At 47.3% G+C, this 18,491-nt stretch overlaps 1 protein-coding gene across 10 annotated transcripts in view; it reads left to right on the top strand.

Moving 5' to 3' along the window:
* The window catches only part of KDM2B (lysine demethylase 2B), a 473,004-nt gene that overhangs the window by 71,009 nt on the left and 383,504 nt on the right, over nucleotides 1-18,491 (top strand). For all 10 annotated transcript variants that reach the window (XM_063964438.1, XM_063964435.1, XM_063964434.1 and 7 more), the window contains one exon: nucleotides 258-304. In XM_063964438.1, the coding sequence (XP_063820508.1) occupies nucleotides 259-304 (46 nt within the window). In that variant the 5' untranslated portion in view covers nucleotide 258. The remainder of the gene's footprint in view (nucleotides 1-257; nucleotides 305-18,491) is intronic.

Raw genomic sequence — 18,491 nt, 5'->3', positions numbered from 1 at the left:
TTTTTGTAAACACCATTGGTGTCTTGGACCTTTTTTCCCCACATAGTATGTGTATGTTTTCTATCTATCTATCTATCTATCTATCTATCTATCTATCTATCTATCTATATCTCAATATCTATATATATATATATATCTATCTATATATATATATATATATATATATACAGACACAGACATTTTTCTTCTTTTTTAATGTGTGTACGTATATACATATGTGCATAGTATAAAATATTTTCTCTGTGTATCTGTTGTAGAATGCCAGAACAAGACTTCACTGTTCGAGATGTGAAACTACTAGTCGGTAAGTAGTTTAGTTTTTAGAATGTGTGTGTGAAAGAGAAGTAGAGAGCAGTTTTATAGGCACCATAATGCAGTGTTTAAAGGTTAGAATTGCTCTGACTCATCTAAATATCTGTGCCATATTATCTGATATCGAATGTCATGTGAGGAGTAGCAGTGCCAGAGGACCGAAAGCTACAGTAAAAATGGGAACAGGAGTGTAGTAAAGGCAAGGCTGGTGCAGGTGGTAGGGGATTCACTTATTTGGTGGAAAAAAGGAGTAATCGTTGCCAGAATAGGAAATTTCCGATAATTTACCTTCTTCCCTTAGTTCTGGTTATGCATATAGTGGATCAGGTTGATTGTTGGTAGGGTCTGAGAAGGACCCAGCAATCATGGGTACATATCCTTACAAAGTTAGAGGTAAATGGCATGTAATCAACATTTGTTTTTATTTTTCTGTTAATTAATCCATTAATTTAAATCAAGGACCTCCAAGGTAGTATTTTCTCAAATACGATCTGTGCTACATCTTACTTCTGTAAGACAAAGGGAACCTATGGAGGTAAGTAAGTAGCTGACAGCTGGGGTAGAAAGGAGGCTTTGGAAATGATTCTTCTCTTGGATAGGGGCACAACATTAGAGTCCTCAGTGGGTAGAGTGTATCTGTGCTGGAGGAGAAGATGGTGAGGAAGGTGGAGGAGAATATAAAATAGTCATTGGATGATGTAGTGTGTTATATAGTGTAGACCGGGAACGGGAGGTCTTCAGTATGCCGACTGTCGGGATCCCGGCGCCGGAACCCCGACAGCCGGCATACCGACCCCCCTGGAGGGAGAATAAAATAGCGTGGCGCGCGCACAAGGGGCTCATTTGCGCTCGCCACGCTGTCGGTATGCCGGTGGTCGGCCTCCCGGCGCCGGTATGCTGGTCGCCAGGAGCCCGGCCGCCGGCATACCATACTACACCCCCGGGAACAAATATGCCTCAAGTAGCGTCTTTGGTCTAGTTGTGGTGTTACCTCATGCACTGACAGCATCATGCCTGACACTAAAGTCAGAAAATGCAGTTTACCACGTTAAGCCCTGGGCATTAGTTGCAGTAAACTGCATCTCTCGATTTAAATGCCATGCGTGATGTGGACAGTTGAATAGCTCCGGCCGCTTATTCCCTGAACTAATTAAACTCCCATTCAGTTGAAGTTCCCCCTAGGAGAGTTCAAAATAAAATGTATAAACTAAAAGACGTAATAGGGGGCGCTGAGCATTTAAAGCAGGAGTGGGCAATAAGCGGCCCTCCAGCATGCCCTGTAACCGTTTTAGGGGTATATGCAATTCACGGCGAATCGCGGCAAATTATCGCCGTTTTTTAATTCGACACAATTCGACAGGTGAATTCCGGCAGGTGGCTGCCGGAATTCACCATATTCAATGAAAAACGGATTCGACAGTCCCGCGGGCGAAAATCGGCCGATTTGCCGGATTTTGCCGCGATTTAAAAAACGGGAAAAAACGGGAAAAACCCGAAAAAAAAAATGGCGTGGGGTCCCCCCTCCAAAGCATAACCAGCCTCGGGCTCTTCGAGCTGGTTCTAAAAATGCGGGGAAAAATTGGGCAGGGATCCCCCGTATTTTTAAAACCAGCACCGGGCTCTGCGCCTGGTGCTGGTGCAAAAAATACGGGGGACAAAACGAGCAGGGGTCCCCCGTATTTTTCACACCAGCATCGGGCTCCACTAGCTGGACTGATAATGCCACAGCCGGGGGTCACTTTTATACAGTGCCCTGCGGCCGTGGCATTAAATATCCAACTAGTCACCCCTGGCCGGGGTACCCTGGGGGAGTGGGGACCCCTTCAATCAAGGGGTCCCCCCCCCCCAGCCACCCAAGGGCCAGGGGTGAAGCCCGAGGCTGTCCCCCCCCCATCCAAAGGCTGCGGATGGGAGGCTGATAGCCTTGAGTAAAATGACAAGAATATTGTTTTTTCCAGCAGTACTACAAGTCCCAGCAAGCCTCCCCCGCAAGCTGGTACTTGGCGAACCACAAGTACCAGCATGCGGGAGAAAACCGGGCCCGCTGGTACCTGTAGTTCTACTGGAAAAAAAATACCCAAATAAAAACAGGACACACACACCGTGACAAGTAAAACTTTATTACACACTGCCGACACACACATACTTACCTATGTTGACACGCCGACTGCCACGGTCTCCGACGATCCGAGGGTACCTGTGAAAACAATTATACTCACCTTCCAGCGTCCAGAGGTACATCCACGTCCAGAGATAATCCACGAACTTGTTAAAAAAAAAAAAAAACGAACACCCGTTCCATGCCGGACTGAAAGGGGTCCCATGCTTTCACATGAGACCCCTTTCCACGAATGCCGGGACATCACGTGACTCCTGTCACTGAAGTCCCTTCAGCCAATCAGGAAGCGCTACTTCCGTGGCGCTCACCTGATTGGCTGTGCGCTGTCTGAGCTGTCAGACAGCGCATCGCAAAGCCGCTCCATTAGTTTCAATGGTGGGAACTTTGCCGTCAGCGGTGGGGTTACCCGCGGTCAGCCGCTGACCGGCGGGTGACCTCACCGCTAGCCGCTAAGTTCCCACCATTGAATATAATGGACGGAGCTGTGCGATGCGCTGTCTGAGTTCAGACAGCGCACAGCCAATCAGGTGAGCGCAACGAAGTTGCGCTTCCTGATTGGCTTTAGAGACCTTTGTGTGACAGCTGTCACTGACAGGTCTCATTCGTGGAAAGGGGTCTCATGTGTCAGCATGGGACCCCTTTCAGTCCGGTGGTCCGGGTGTTCGTTTTCTTTTTTTGCCAAGTCCGTGGATTTATCTCTGGACCATGGCTGAGGTGAGTATATTGATCTTTTCTTTTCAGGTATCCGTGGATTCTACATGGAGAAGAGGACCGATGTCGGCGTGTGAACATAGGTAAGTATGTGTGTGTCGGCAGTGTGTAATAAAGTTTTACTGTCACGGTGTCTGTGTACTGTTTTTATTTGGGTATTTTTTTTCCAGTAGAACTACAGGTACCAGCGGGCCCGTTTTTCTCCCGCATGCTGGTACTTGTGGTTCTCCAAGTACCAGCTTGCGGGGAGGCTTGCTGGGACTTGTAGTTCTTCTGGAAAAACCAATATCCTGTCATTTTACTCAAGGCTATCAGCCTCCCATCCGCAGCCCTTGGATGGGGGGGGACAGCCTCGGGCTTCACCCCTGGCCCTTGGGTGGCTGGGGGGGGGGCACCCCTTGATTGAAGGGGTCCCCACTCCCCCAGGGTACCCCGGCCAGGGGTGACTAGTTGGATATTTAATGCCACGGCCGCAGGGCACTGTATAAAAGTGACCCCCGGCTGTGGCATTATCTGTCCAGCTAGTGGAGCCCGATGCTGGTGTGAAAAATACGGGGGACCCCTGCTCGTTTTGTCCCCCGTATTTTTTGCACCAGGCGCAGAGCCCGGTGCTGGTTTTAAAAATACGGGGGATCCCTGCTCAATTTTTCCCTGCATTTTTAGAACCAGGACCAGCTCGAAGAGCCCGAGGCTGGTTATGCTTTGGAGGGGGGACCCCACACCATTTTTTTTTTATTATTTTACCGTTCCAGCAATAAAAAAAAAATAAAAAAAAAATAATATTTTTAAAAATATATAAATAATACTTGTGCCTCCAAAAAAAAAAAAAAAAAGTACCTAATCCCTTCTAATATAAATAGATATGCTATTCCCCAAAAAAAAAACACAAAAAAAAACATGTTTAAATTTTTTTTTATTGTTTTCACCCTCCAAAGTGTGGCGGATTGAAAATGACGAATTTACTGTCTAAAAGCACTGCTGTCGAATTTCCAAACTTGAATTGAATATGCTTTTGTCGAATTGCAGCACTTGTATCATTGCAGAAAAGTCGAATTTGCAAAAAGTCGAATTTCAAAAAGTCGAATTTTGAAAGTCCGTTTTTTTGACGGAAAGCACTGAATTGCATTGACGAATTTTTTTTTTTGGCGAAAATGACCCGAAATTCGACAATTTCGGGAATTCGACCGCAATTGCATATACCCCTTAGTGTAGCACAAATAGCTAAACTGTGTCAGGACATGCTGGGATGTGTAGTTTTGCAACAGCTGGAGGGCCGCATATAGCCCACACCTGATAAAGGGACATGACTGGAGCTCTGAGGCTTGCATAGAGAGGGACTCTGTGTAGCATATTACCAGTTGGGGACATTAGTGTGGCATATTATTAGTTGCGGGTATTGGGTATAGGTCGTTGGGTAGACACAACTTAGGTTGACAGTCATTAGGTCGACCACTGAAGGTCGACATGCATTAGGTTGACAGGGACCATAGGTCGACATGGTCATTAGGCCGACATGTACTAGGTCGACAGGTCAAAAGGTGGACATGTTTTTTCTCATACGTCCTAGAGGATGCTGGGGTCCACTTCGTGACCATGGGGTATAGTCGGTTCCGCAGGAGCCATGGACACTTTAAGACTTTTCAAAGGTTGTGAACTGGCTCCTCCCTCTATGCCCCTCCTCCAGACCTCAGTTTTAGAAATGTGCCCAGGCAGACTGGATGCACTCCAGGGAAGCTCTACTGAGTTTCTCTGAAAAGACTTATGTTAGGTTTTTTATTTTCAGGGAGAACTGCTGGCAACAGTCTCCCTGCTTCGTGGGACTGAGGGGGCAGAAGTAGGAACCAACTTCCTAAAGAATTTCATGGCTCTGCTTCTGGCTGAAGGGTACTGAACGCTAGCCGTGTCTAGATGCTCACTCCCACAGTGCGCCGTCACCCACCTCACAAAGCCATAAGTCAGAAGACAGGTGAGTGTAAGAAGTTAGATCTTCAATCAACATAGTGACGGCTAAAGGTACCGCGCGACTGGCGGGAGCGCAGCGCGCCATTGCCACACACACACACACACACACACACACACACACACACACACACACACACACACACACACACACACACACAGGCACTGCAGGGCGTGGAGGGGAGGCGCCCTGGGCAGCAAAATACCTTACAAACTGGCTAAAAGGGGGCATAAGATGCCCAGGCACAGTCCTACCCCCGACAGTATAAATATTATATGAAAATCTCTGAGGTGAAATCGCGCCATTGTGGGGGCGGAGCTTCATCCTCAGTCAGCCAGCACACTGCTCAGCGCCATTTTCTCTCTCTCCTCAGGCTGCAGAGACAACGCTGGTCCTCCTCCACTTCTGACTACAAGTATCAGGGTGCAAAAGGGGGGGGGGGGGGGGGGGGGGACAGCTTTTTTGGTGCTTTACAGGTGTATTTACATTGTAAAACAGCGCTGCATGTCAGTGGGCATTTTGTGTTCACATGCATTATATACTGGCGCTGGGGTTGTGAACTGGCTGCTCCTAAACTGTGTCCCTCTGACAGATTTTCCTGTGGGTCTGTCCCCTATAAGTCCCAGAGTGTCTGTGTGTGTTGTTGCTCGAGTGTGACATGTCTGAGGCAGGGAGTTCTTCCCCGGAGGAAGCCATTTTAGGGACACCGAGTTGTAATGTGGTGGCGCTGCTGGCACACCAAGAGCCTGCATGGGTGAAAGAAATACGTGATAGTATGCATCTTATCAATAGGAGGTTAGATAAGTCTGAATCTCATGCAGAATGCTGGGAAAGTCTGTGGAAGATGTGATTTTTCAGGGTTCTGTTCTTCCACCCGCAGGCGACCCCTCTGGGTCACATAAGAGACCGTTTGCAAATATTGTAAATACTGATACCGACACGGACACTGATTCCTGTGTCGACGATAGTGACTCCAGGGAAATAGATCATAAATTGGCGTAAAATATACAATATATGATTGTGGCTATAAGGGAGGTTCTGGAAGTTACAGACACCACTACTGTACCTCAGGAGAAGGCCTATTTCTATAAAGAAAAGAAATCTAAGGTTACTTTCACTCCTTCCCACGAGCTAAATACTCTCTTTGAAGGGCTGTGGGTGAATCCCGAAAAGAAATTTCGTATTTCCAAGAGGATTCAGATGGCTTATCCTTTCCCTGCAGAGGACAGGAGAAAGTGGGAGTCAGCCCCGGTGTTAGACAGTGCACTGTCCAGGTTGACAAAGAAAGTGATTCTCCCTGCACCTTGGATGGCTTCACTAAAGTAGCCGGCAGACCGCAAAATGGAGACTACATTAAAATCCATTTATGTTGCCAATGGTACGCTGCTCAGGCCCACAATTGCTTGCGCGTGGGTGAGTCGCGCTATTGAAAAATGGTCAGAAAGCTTGTCATCAGAGATTGACACGATTGATAAAGATGAGATACTCCTTAAGTTAGGGAATATCAAATACGCTGCCGCATACATGCTAGAAGCCATGAAAGATATTGTACTCTTGGGTTCAACAGCCGCTACCATGGTAGTATCGGCTTGGCGGGCGTTGTGGATTCGCCAGTGGAACACGGATGCAGATTCCAAAAAGAATATAGAGGCTCTCCCGTATAAAGGTGAGGCCTTATTTGGTGATGGACTGGATGCGTTAGTCTCGGCGGCTACCGCAGGTAAGTCGACCTTTTTGCCTTCTGCTCCGGCACCGGCAAAAAAGACATATCACTCTCACATGCAGTCCTTTCGGCCCAATAAATACAAAAAGGCCAAAGGTTCCCCCTTCTTTGCAGGTAGGGGAAGGGGAAAGGGAAAGAAGTCCACAGCGGCTTCAGGATCTCAGAAGCAGAAGTCAACACCTACTTCTGCCAAATCTTCAGCATGACGCTGGGGCTCCCTTGCGGGAGGCCTCTTGGGTGGGGGCACGTGTAAAACTGTTCAGTCAAGGTTGGATTCAATCTGGCCTGGATCCCTGGGTTTTACAAATAGTGTCCCAGGGGTACAAGCTGGAGTTGCAAGACGTTCCCCCATGCCGAATTTTCAAATCGACCTTGCCAGTTTCTCTTCCAGAAAGAGAAGCAGTAACAGCGGCAATTCAAAAATTATGTCAGGATCAGGTCATAGTCCTGGTACCTTTCTCACAACAAGGGGGAGGGCTTTTATTCAAGCCTCTTTGTAGTTCCAAAGCTGGACGGCTCGGTCAGACTGATCCTAAACCTAAAAAATCTGAATCTCTACTTGAAACGGTTCAAGTTCAAAATGGAATCACTGAGAGCAGTGATTTCCAGTCTGGAGGAGGGGGACTACATGGTGTCGGTAGACATAAAGGATGCTTACCTGCATGTTCCCATTTATCCGCCCCACCAGGCTTATCTGAGATTTGTGGTTCAGGATTGCCATTACCAATTCCAGACGTTGCCTTTCGGTCTCTCCACGGCGCCGAGGGTATTCACCAAGGTGATGGCGGAGATGATGGTCCTCCTTCGTCAAAAAGGAGTCAGTATTATTCCTTATCTGGACGATCTCCTGATAAAGGCGAGATCCAGGGAGCAGTTGCTACAGTACATCACACTCTCCCTGTCTATACTCCAACAACACGGTTGGATCATAAATTTTCCAAAGTCACAGTTGGAACCGACGACAAGATTGTCTTTCCTCGGAATGATTCTGGACACAGAGGTTCAGAGAGTTTTATCTTCCGGTGGAAAAGGCCCTGGAAATCCAGAAAATGGTGAAACCGATATTAAAGCCAACAAGTGTGTCGATCCATCAGTGCATTCGATTGTTGGGAAAGATGGTGGCGGCCTACGAGGCCATACAGTTTGGCAGGTTACATACCAGAGTATTCCAGTGGGACCTGTTGGACAAGTGGTCGGGTTCCCACCTACACATGCACCGGAAGATAACCCTGTCGTCAAAGCCAGGATTTCGCTCCTGTGGTGGCTACACAGTTCTCACCTACTAGAGGGACGCAGGTTCGGGATTCAGAACTGGCTCCTGGTAACCACGGATGCAAGTCTCCGAGGCTGGGGAGCTGTCACTCAAGGGGAAAGCTTCCAAGGAAAATGGTCAAGTCAGGAAACCTGCCTTCACATAAACGTGCTGGAATTGAGAGCCATTTACAACGGCCTTCAACAAGCGGTACATCTTCTGCAAGATCATCCCGTGCAGATCCAGTCAGGCAATGTAACAGCAGTCGCGTACATAAACAGGCAGGGCGGAACGAAAAGCAGAGTGGCAATGACAGAGGTGACAAAGATCCTCCTCTGGGCAGAAAGACATGTAAAGGCACTGTCGGCGATTTTCATTCCGGGAGTAAACAACTGGGAAGCAGACTTCCTCAGCAGACACAATCTCCATCCAGGAGAGTGGGGCCTCCACCAAGAAGTCTTTGCAGATGTGACAAGTCTTTGGGGAGTTCCTCTAGTAGACATGATGGCATCTCGTCTCAACAAGAAGCTTCAGAGGTATTGTTCCAGGTCGAGAGACCCTTAAGCAATAGCAGTGGATGCGCTGGTGGCCCAGTGGGTGTTCAAGTCGGTGTATGTCTTCCATCCACTTCCACTGATTCCAAAAGTTCTCAAGCTAATAAGAAGAACAAGAGTTTGTGCAATCTTCATTGCCCCAGACTGGCCAAGGAGGGCTTGGTACCCGGATCTTCAGGAGTTGCTCATAGAAGACCCTCTTCCTCCTAGAGAGGACCTGCTACAGCAGGGGCCGTGCATGTATCAAGACTTACCGCGGCTACATTTGACGGCATGGCTGTTGAGCGCCGGATCCTAGCCCGAAAGGGTATTCCCAAGGAAGTCATCTCGACTCTTATTCAGACCAGGAAAGGAGTAGCGTCTAAACATTACCACCGTATTTGGAGAAAATGTGTCTTGGTGTGAATCCAAGAAATCTCCTGCGGAAGAGTTTGTTGGGACGTTAACACCATTTTCTACAGCCCTGTGCTGGGCGTCCCCCCGCATGTCAGGGAAGATGATCGTAGTTGTGCTAAATTTAGCACAGCTACGATCAACTCGGAGAGACCCCCTTTGTGGCCACAAAAATCTTGGGCAAAACTTGCGTATATGGGACCTAATTCAGCATGAATCGCAAAAGCAGAAAGCAAAAAAACAAAACAAAAACCGGACGTCTTCCCCTCAAAGTATAACAGCCTAGGCTTGGGTGCCACCACCATAATGTTCACCAGCCATATTGCTGAAATTCCTAAGGGCCCAGACAACAAGTGTAACCCCCCCCCCCCCCCCCTTCCCTAGTAAAATCCAACTTTGTACTGACAGCACTATGAGGTGAGTGTGGCATTAGAAAATTTAAAAAAAATGTATTAAAGTGAACTAGAGGTCCCAGCAAGCCCTGCAATGTCTAAAGTGTTTGGCTATGCTGGTGCTTGTAGCCATGGTTGCCAGAGATTGCTATCACTTGTAGTCCCACCCGACTTGTAAATTACTTTTAATTAAAACATTTTACAGCATTCTAGGAAAAAACCCTAATTTATTTTAAATAAAAATACTTAAATCCCTGAATTTCTTCTGTCTTCCAACCTTAAAATCCAATTACTCTGTTATTGCTAGCTTAGGTCTATAGGTGACTTGCATATATGAGGTATAATACAACAGAATTATATCTATATTATGTAATCCATCTGTCTGTGCTTGCTTTACAGTAATTTGAAATAAACTAGTTATCAGCCCGTCAAAATGACTGGACAACATGACAGTAATGTCGGCTCCGGCGGCTATGTGCCCCCAAACAGAGCAACACTTTAATTGCTCCGTCGGGCACCATTTAGTGGCCGCTGCCGAGCAAAACACTTGAATTCCCACCATAGAGGTGAGGAGCAGTGTTAGCCTTTTATTATATAGGATGCGGTTTCCTTCCATAGTTTTTAAAGTACATCCTTTCTTTCAAATAAATTCAGACAAGCAACGATACAAAAAGCCCTAGACACTTTTCAGTACCGAGTGAAAAATAATAATAATAATAATAATAATAGTAATAATAGCAATAAAAATAAATAAATAAAACTCCAATTGTGTTTATAACTATTTAACCAGAGTGATATTATACAGCAAACAAGGCTGTAACTTTAGTGTTTTGTTGAATGAGGAGACACATTTTTCTCTCCATAGGTTTTGGGTTCTTACAAGCAATCTTTTTATAAGCCTTCCACAAAGGAGCCTATTTATTAAACAGTATTTGTGGGCTGTTTTCTGGGGGTATCATGGTCCCTCCATTTCTGACAGCAGAAGCAGCCCTCATCTGTTTCTATGGGGGCTGCTAAACTCTGAGATTTAACAAGCTTCTGACTTACCTTGAACCAGGCACCTAATGACCTTTTCAGATGACAATTTGCACAAATTACCACCAATGGCCTCTACACCTGCTTAGTTCTGAAAGAGGAGTGAAAGGATTGCATTCAGAGACCCTGTTCCCTGCATGTGTACAGTGCATCCGGAAAGTATTCACAGCACTTCACTTTTTCCACATTTTGTTATGTTACAGCCTTATTCCAGAATGGAATAAATTCATTTTTTCCCTCAAAATTCTACACACAATACCCCATAATGACAACGTGAAAAAGTTTTTGTTGAGATTTTTGCAAATTTCTTAAAAATAAAAAACTAAGAAATCACATGTACATAAGTATTCACAGCCTTTGCTCAATACTTTGTTGATGCATCTTTGGCAGCAATTACAGCCTCAAGTTTTTCTGAATATGATGCCACAAGCTTGGCACATCTATCTTTGGGCAGTTTCGCCCATTCCTCTTTGTAGCACCTCTCAAGCTCTATCAGGTTGAATGGGAAGCGTCGATGCACAGCCATTTTCAGATCTCTCCAGAGATGTAAAATCGGATTCAAGTCTGGGCTCTGGCTGGGCCACTCAAGGACATTCTCGGAGTTGTCCTGAAGCCACTCCTTTGATATCTTGGCTGTGTGCTTAGGGTCGTTGTCCTGCTGAAAGATGAACTGTCGCCCCAGTCTGAGGTCAAGAGCACTCTGGAGCATGTTTTCATCCAAGATGTCTCTGTACATGAAAACCTCCCCACAGCAATGTCTCATCAAACCAAAGAATTTTGTTTCTCATGTGAGTCCTTCAGATGCATTTTGGCAAACTCCAGGTGGGCTGCCATGTGCTTTTTTACTAAGGAGTGGCTTCTGTCTGGCCACTCTACTGTACAGGCCTGATTGGTGGATTGCTGCAGAGATGGTTGTCCTTCTGGAAGGTTCTCCTCTCTCCACAGTGTAGCTCTGACAGAGTGACCATCGGGTTCTTGGTCACCTCCCTGACTAGGGTCATTCTTCCCCGATCACTCAGTTTAGACGGCCGGCCAGTTCTAGGAAGAGTCCTGGTGGTTCCGAAATTCTTCCATTTACGGATGATAGATGCCACTGTGCTCATTGGGACCTTCAAAGCAGCAGATTTCCCAGATTTGTGCCTCCAGACAATCCTGTCTCAGAGGTCTACAGAGAATTCCTTTGACTTCATGCTTGGTTTGTGCTGAGACATGCACTGTAAAGTGTGGGACCTTATATAGACAGGTGTGTACCTTTCCAAATCATGTCCAATCAACTGAATTTACCACAGGTGGACTCCAATTAAGCTGTAGGAACATCTCATGCAACGCAGCTGAGCTCAATTTTGAGCTTCATGGCAAAGGCTGTGAATACTTATGTACATGTGATTTCTTTGTTTTTTATTTTTAATAAATTTGCAAAAATCTAAAAAAATCCTTTTTTCTCGTTATGGGGTATTGTATGTGTAGAATTTTGAGGGGGAAATTTTTTTTTATTGCATTTTGGAATAACGCTGTAACATAACAAAATGTGGAGAAAGTGAAACGCTGTAAATACTTTACAGATGCACTGTATATTAGTACATTCAGGTGAAACTTACTGCAGTGAGAAGCGGGTATAAGAAATAATTATTAGGTCTAAAACCAGATAATTGATACAGTTGCACCTAAATACCTATTCTTTTTTTAATGCCTAAGGATTATCGACAATAACAGTCATACAGAGCAGCATGTAAAAGACTGGCTACAAGCACAGTGGAAGTATCAAAGTCCTTGGAGGACAAAAGGAACCAACAATATGCCTTCTTTATTACAACAGACGGGTGTAACAGACGTGCCTGAGTCCAGGGAAATAATCTCTCTCTCAGGGCAGCAGGAAAAAATTCCCAGTGAGGGCCAGCAGCTTTACAGAATTTACTCATGTGACCTGGGGCTTTAAAACTGATGTTGACAAAATAGCCACGAAAGTGGTGAAGTACCTAATTAATTACAGGTGCATAGGACGATTAAGTATATGTAATAGAACAAAATTCCGGGTGATCTTGACCAGAGTATGTAGTCATATCGTCGACATTAATAATACCCCTTTCACATCGCCAATGCTGGGTCCCACCTGGGAATTGTAAACCAGTCCTTCCAAGGTGGGATCTGGTATTGGACTCTAGATGCTGCCATCCCGACCGGCAATATACTATCCGTTGTCGGGTACTGCGGCGTCATCGGGGGTGGAGGCGGCGCTGGAGATGAGATCATTTCCGTGCCGCCTCTCCCTATGTAGTGAACGGGTACCTGTTCGCATTGACCCGGCAACCCGTTCGCAGTGCCACTGACCCGGTATTCAACCCAGCAATAACCCTTCTTATAACCTGGGTTGAATTACCGGGTCAGGCGACACAGGATTTCTGAAGGGACGTTTTCACTCCGCACAGTGACCCGTGTCGACCCGGCAATATACCGGGTCGATACCAGGTTTTCTCTGACGTCCTAGTGGATGCTGGGACTTCCGTAAGGACCATGGGGGGATAGCGGCTCCGCAGGAGACTGGGCACAAAAGTAAAAGCTTTAGACTAGCTGGTGTGCACTGGCTCCTCCCCCTATGACCCTCCTCCAAGCCTCAGTTAGATTTTTGTGCCCGAACGAGAAGGGTGCATGCTAGGTGGCTCTCCTGAGCTGCTTAGAAGTAAAAGTTTAAATAGGTTTTTTATTTTCAGTGAGTCCTGCTGGCAACAGGCTCACTGCATCGTGGGACTAAGGGGAGAAGAAGCGAACTCACCTGCGTGCAGAGTGGATTGGGCTTCTTGGCTACTGGACATTAGCTCCAGAGGGACGATCACAGGTTCAGCCTGGATGGGTCCCGGAGCCGCGCCGCCGGCCCCCTTACAGAGCCAGAAGAGCGAAGAGGTCCGGAGAAATCGGCGGCAGAAGACGTTCCTGTCTTCAGATAAGGTAGCGCACAGCACTGCAGCTGTGCGCCATTGCTCTCAGCACACTTCACACTCCGGTCACTGAGGGTGCAGGGCGCTGGGGGGGAGCGCTCTGAGACGCAATAAAACACTATAAAAACCTTATATGGCTAAAGAAATGCATCACATATAGCTCCTGGGCTATATGGATGCATTTATCCCCTGCCAGTTTTCCTGAAAAAAGCGGGAGAAAAGGCCGCCGTGAAGGGGGCGGAGCCTTTCTCCTCAGCACACAAGCGCCATTTTCTTTCACAGCTCCGCTGGAAGGACAGCTCCCTGACTCTCCCCTGCAGTCCTTGCTACAAGAATCAGGGTAAAACAAGAGAGGGGGGGCACTATTGGCCGCTAATATAAAACAGCAGCTATAAAGGGAGAAACACTTACATAAGGTTATCCCTGTATATATATAGCGCTCTGGTGTGTGCTGGCAAACTCTCCCTCTGTCTCCCCAAAGGGCTCGTGGGGTCCTGTCCTCTTTCAGAGCATTCCCTGTGTGTGTGCTGGGTGTCGGTACGATTGTGTCGACATGTATGAGGAGGAAAATGATGTGGAAGCAGAGCAATTGCCTGTGTTAGTGATGTCACCCCCTAGGGAGTCGACACCTGACTGGATGGTCGTATTTAAAGAATTACGTGACCATGTCAGCACTTTGCAAAAAACTGTTGACGACATGAGACAGCCGGCAAATCAATTAGTGCCTGTTCAGGCGTCTCAGACACCGTCAAGGGCGCTAAAACGCCCGTTACCTCAGATGGTCGACACAGACCCAGACACGGATACTGAATCCAGTGTCGACGGTGAGGAGACAAACGTAATGTCCAGTAGGGCCACACATTACATGATCACGGCAATGAAGGAGGCATTGAATATTTCTGACACTACAAGTACCACAAAAAAGGGTATTATGTGGGGTGTGAAAAAACTACCAGTAGTTTTTCCTGAATCAGATGAATTAAATGAGGTGTGTGATAAAGCGTGGTTTTCCCCCGATAAAAAACTGCTGATTTCTAATAAATCACACGCTTATCAAAACAAGTGGCGTTACCGTCTCCCGATACGGCCGCCCTCAAGGAACCAGCTGATAGAAGGCTGGAAAATATCCTAAAAGGTATATACACACATACTGGTGTTATACTGCGACCAGCAATCGCCTCAGCCTGGATGTGCAGCGCTGGAGTGGCTTGGTCGGATTCCCTGACTGAAAATATTGATACCCTGGATAGGGACAGTATATTATTAACTATAGAGCATTTAAAGGATGCATTACTATATATGCGAGATGCACAGAGGGATATTTGCACCCTGGCATCTAGAGTGAGTGCGATGTCCATTTCTGCCAGAAGAGCGTTATGGACGCGACAGTGGTCAGGTGATGCGGATTCCAAACGACATATGGAAGTATTGCCGTATAAAGGGGAGGAGTTATTTGGGGTCGGTCTATCGGACCTGGTGGCCACGGCAACGGCTGGAAAATCCACCTTTTTACCCCAGGTCACCTCTCAGCAGAAAAAGACACCGTCTTTTCAAACTCAGTCCTTTCGTCCCCATAAGGGCAAGCGGGCAAAAGGCCACTCATTTCTGCCCCGGGGCAGAGGAAGGGGAAAAAGACTGCACCAGGCAGCCTCTTCCCAGGAGCAGAAGCCCTCCCCCGCTTCTGCCAAGTCTTCAGCATGACGCTGGGGCTCTACAAGCGGACTCAGGCACGGTGGGGGGCCGTCTCAAGAATTTCAGCGCGCAGTGGGCTCACTCGCAAGTGGACCCCTGGATCCTGCAGGTAGTATCACAGGGGTACAAATTGGAATTCGAGACGTCTCCCCCTCGCCGGTTCCTGAAGTCTGCTCTACCAACGTCTCCCTCCGACAGGGAGGCGGTAGTGGAAGCTATTCACAAGCTGTATTCCCAGCAGGTGATAATCAAGGTACCCCTCCTACAACAGGGAAAGGGGTATTATTCCACGCTGTTTGTGGTACCGAAGCCGGACGGCTCGGTGAGACCAATTTTAAATCTAAAATCCTTGAACACTTACATAAAAAGGTTCAAATTCAAGATGGAGTCACTCAGAGCAGTGATAGCGAACCTGGAAGAAGGGGACTATATGGTATCTCTAGACATCAAAGATGCTTATCTCCATGTCCCAATCTACCCTTCTCACCAAGGGTACCTCAGGTTTGTGGTACAAAACTGTCATTATCAGTTTCAGACGCTGCCGTTTGGATTGTCCACGGCACCACGGGTCTTTACCAAGGTAATGGCCGAAATGATGATTCTTCTTCGAAGAAAAGGCGTCTTAATTATCCCTTACTTGGACGACCTCCTGATAAGGGCAAGGTCCAGGGAACAGTTAGAGGTCGGAGTAGCACTATCTCAGGTAGTGCTACGTCAGCACGGGTGGATCCTAAATATCCCAAAATCACAGCTGATTCCAACAACACGTCTACTGTTCCTGGGGATGATTCTGGACACAGTCCAGAAAAAGGTGTTTCTCCCGGAGGAGAAGGCCAGGGAGTTATCCGAGCTAGTCAGGAAACTCCTAAAACCAGGCCAAGTGTCAGTGCATCAATGCACGGGAGTCCTGGGAAAAATGGTGGCTTCTTATGAAGCGATTCCAGTCGGAAGATTCCATGCAAGAACTTTTCAGTGGGATCTGCTGGACAAATGGTCCGGATCGCATCTTCAGATGCATCAGCGGATAACCCTATCTCCAAGGACAAGGGTGTCTCTCCTGTGGTGGTTACAGAGTGCTCATCTTCTAGAGGGCCGCAGATTCGGCATTCAGGATTGGATGCTGGTGACCACCGATGCCAGCCTGAGAGGCTGGGGAGCAGTCACACAGGGAAGAAATTTCCAGGGCTTGTGGTCAAGCATGGAAACGTCTCTTCACATAAATATCCTGGAACTAAGGGCCATTTACAATGCCCTAAGTCAAGCAAGGCCTCTGCTTCAGGGTCAGTCGGTATTGATCCAATCGGACAACATCACGGCAGTCGCCCACGTCAACAGACAGGGCGGCACAAGAAGCAGGAGGGCAATGGCAGAAGCTGCAAGGATTCTTCGCTGGGCGGAAAATCATGTGGTGGCACTGTCAGCAGTGTTCATTCCGGGAGTGGACGACTGGGAAGCAGATTTCCTCAGCAGACACGACCTCCACCCGGGGGAGTGGGGACTTCACCCAGAAGTCTTTCAAGTGATTGTAAACCGTTGGGAAAAACCAAAGGTGGACATGATGGCGTCCCGTCTCAACAAAAAACTGGACAGATATTGCGCCAGGTCAAGGGACCCTCAGGCAATAGCGGTGGACGCTCTGGTAACACCGTGGGTGTACCAGTCGGTGTATGTTTTCCCTCCTCTGCCTCTCATACCCAAGGTACTGAGAATCATAAGAAGGAGAGGAGTAAGAAGATGAAGTCATCCCTACCCTGATCAAAGCCAGGAAGGATGTAACCGCGAAACATTATCACCGCATTTGGCGAAAATATGTTGCGTGGTGTGAGGCCAAGAAGGCCCCCACAGAGGAATTTCAACTGGGTCGTTTCCTGCATTTCCTGCAAGCAGGACTGTCTATGGGCCTAAAATTAGGATCCATTAAGGTTCAAATTTCGGCCCTGTCGATCTTCTTCCAGAAAGAACTGGCTTCAGTGCCTGAAGTTCAGACGTTTGTCAAGGGGGTACTGCATATACAGCCTCCTTTTGTGCCACCAGTGGCACCTTGGGATCTCAATGTAGTTTTAGGGTTCCTAAAATCACATTGGTTTGAACCACTCACCACTGTGGAATTAAAATATCTCACATGGAAGGTGGTCATGCTGTTAGCTCTGGCGTCAGCCAGGCGTGTCTCAGAATTGGCGGCTTTGTCATATAAAAGCCCTTACCTAATTTTTCATTCAGACAGGGCAGAATTGAGGACTCGTCCTCAATTTCTCCCTAAGGTGGTTTCAGCGTTTCACATGAACTAACCTATTGTGGTGCCTGCGGCTACTAGGGACTTGGAGGACTCCAAGTTGTTGGACGTAGTCAGGGCCCTGAAAATATATGTTTCCAGGACGGCTGGAGTCAGAAAATCTGACTCGCTGTTTATCCTGTATGCACCCTACAAGCTGGGTGCTCCTGCTTCTAAGCAGACGATTGCTCGTTGGATTTGTAGTACAATTCAGCTTGCACATTCTGTGGCAGGACTGCCACAGCCAAAATCTGTTAAAGCCCATTCCACAAGTAAAGTGGGCTCATCTTGGGCGGCTGCCCGAGGGGTCTCGGCTTTACAACTTTGCCGAGCAGCTACTTGGTCAGGGGCAAACACGTTTGCAAAATTTTACAAATTCGATACCCTGGCTGAGGAGGACCTGGAGTTCTCTCATTCGGTGCTGCAGAGTCATCCGCACTCTCCCGCCCGTTTGGGAGCTTTGGTATAATCCCCATGGTCCTTACGGAAGTCCCAGCATCCACTAGGACGTCAGAGAAAATAAGAATTTACTTACCGATAATTCTATTTCTCATAGTCCGTAGTGGATGCTGGGCGCCCATCCCAAGTGCGGATTGTCTGCAATACTTGTATATAGTTATTGTTACAAAAAAATCGGGTTGTTTATTGTTGTGAGCCATCTTTTCAGAGGCTCCTACGTTTATCATACTGTTAACTGGGTTCAGATCACAAGTTGTACGGTGTGATTGGTGTGGCTGGTATGAGTCTTACCTGGGATTCAAAATCCTTCCTTATTATGTACGCTCGTCCGGGCACAGTATCCTAACTGAGGCTTGGAGGAGGGTCATAGGGGGAGGAGCCAGTGCACACCAGCTAGTCTAAAGCTTTTACTTTTGTGCCCAGTCTCCTGCGGAGCCGCTATCCCCCCATGGTCCTTACGGAAGTCCCAGCATCCACTACGGACTATGAGAAATAGAATTATCGGTAAGTAAATTCTTATTATTTGTGCAATGTGAAAGGGGCTTTAGTCAATGTATTTAAAATGTCAACATTGCCACCAATGTCGACATGCTGAACATGTAGACATGTTCTGTCGACATAATGACCAGGTCATCATTGTCACGTTGACACGGTCTCTCCTGACCTAATATACCAAATCCTCAT

Source organism: Pseudophryne corroboree, chromosome 1, assembly GCF_028390025.1.
Source record: "Pseudophryne corroboree isolate aPseCor3 chromosome 1, aPseCor3.hap2, whole genome shotgun sequence".
Lineage (NCBI taxonomy): Eukaryota > Metazoa > Chordata > Amphibia > Anura > Myobatrachidae > Pseudophryne > Pseudophryne corroboree.
This window is presented reverse-complemented; position numbering and strand designations above follow the sequence as displayed.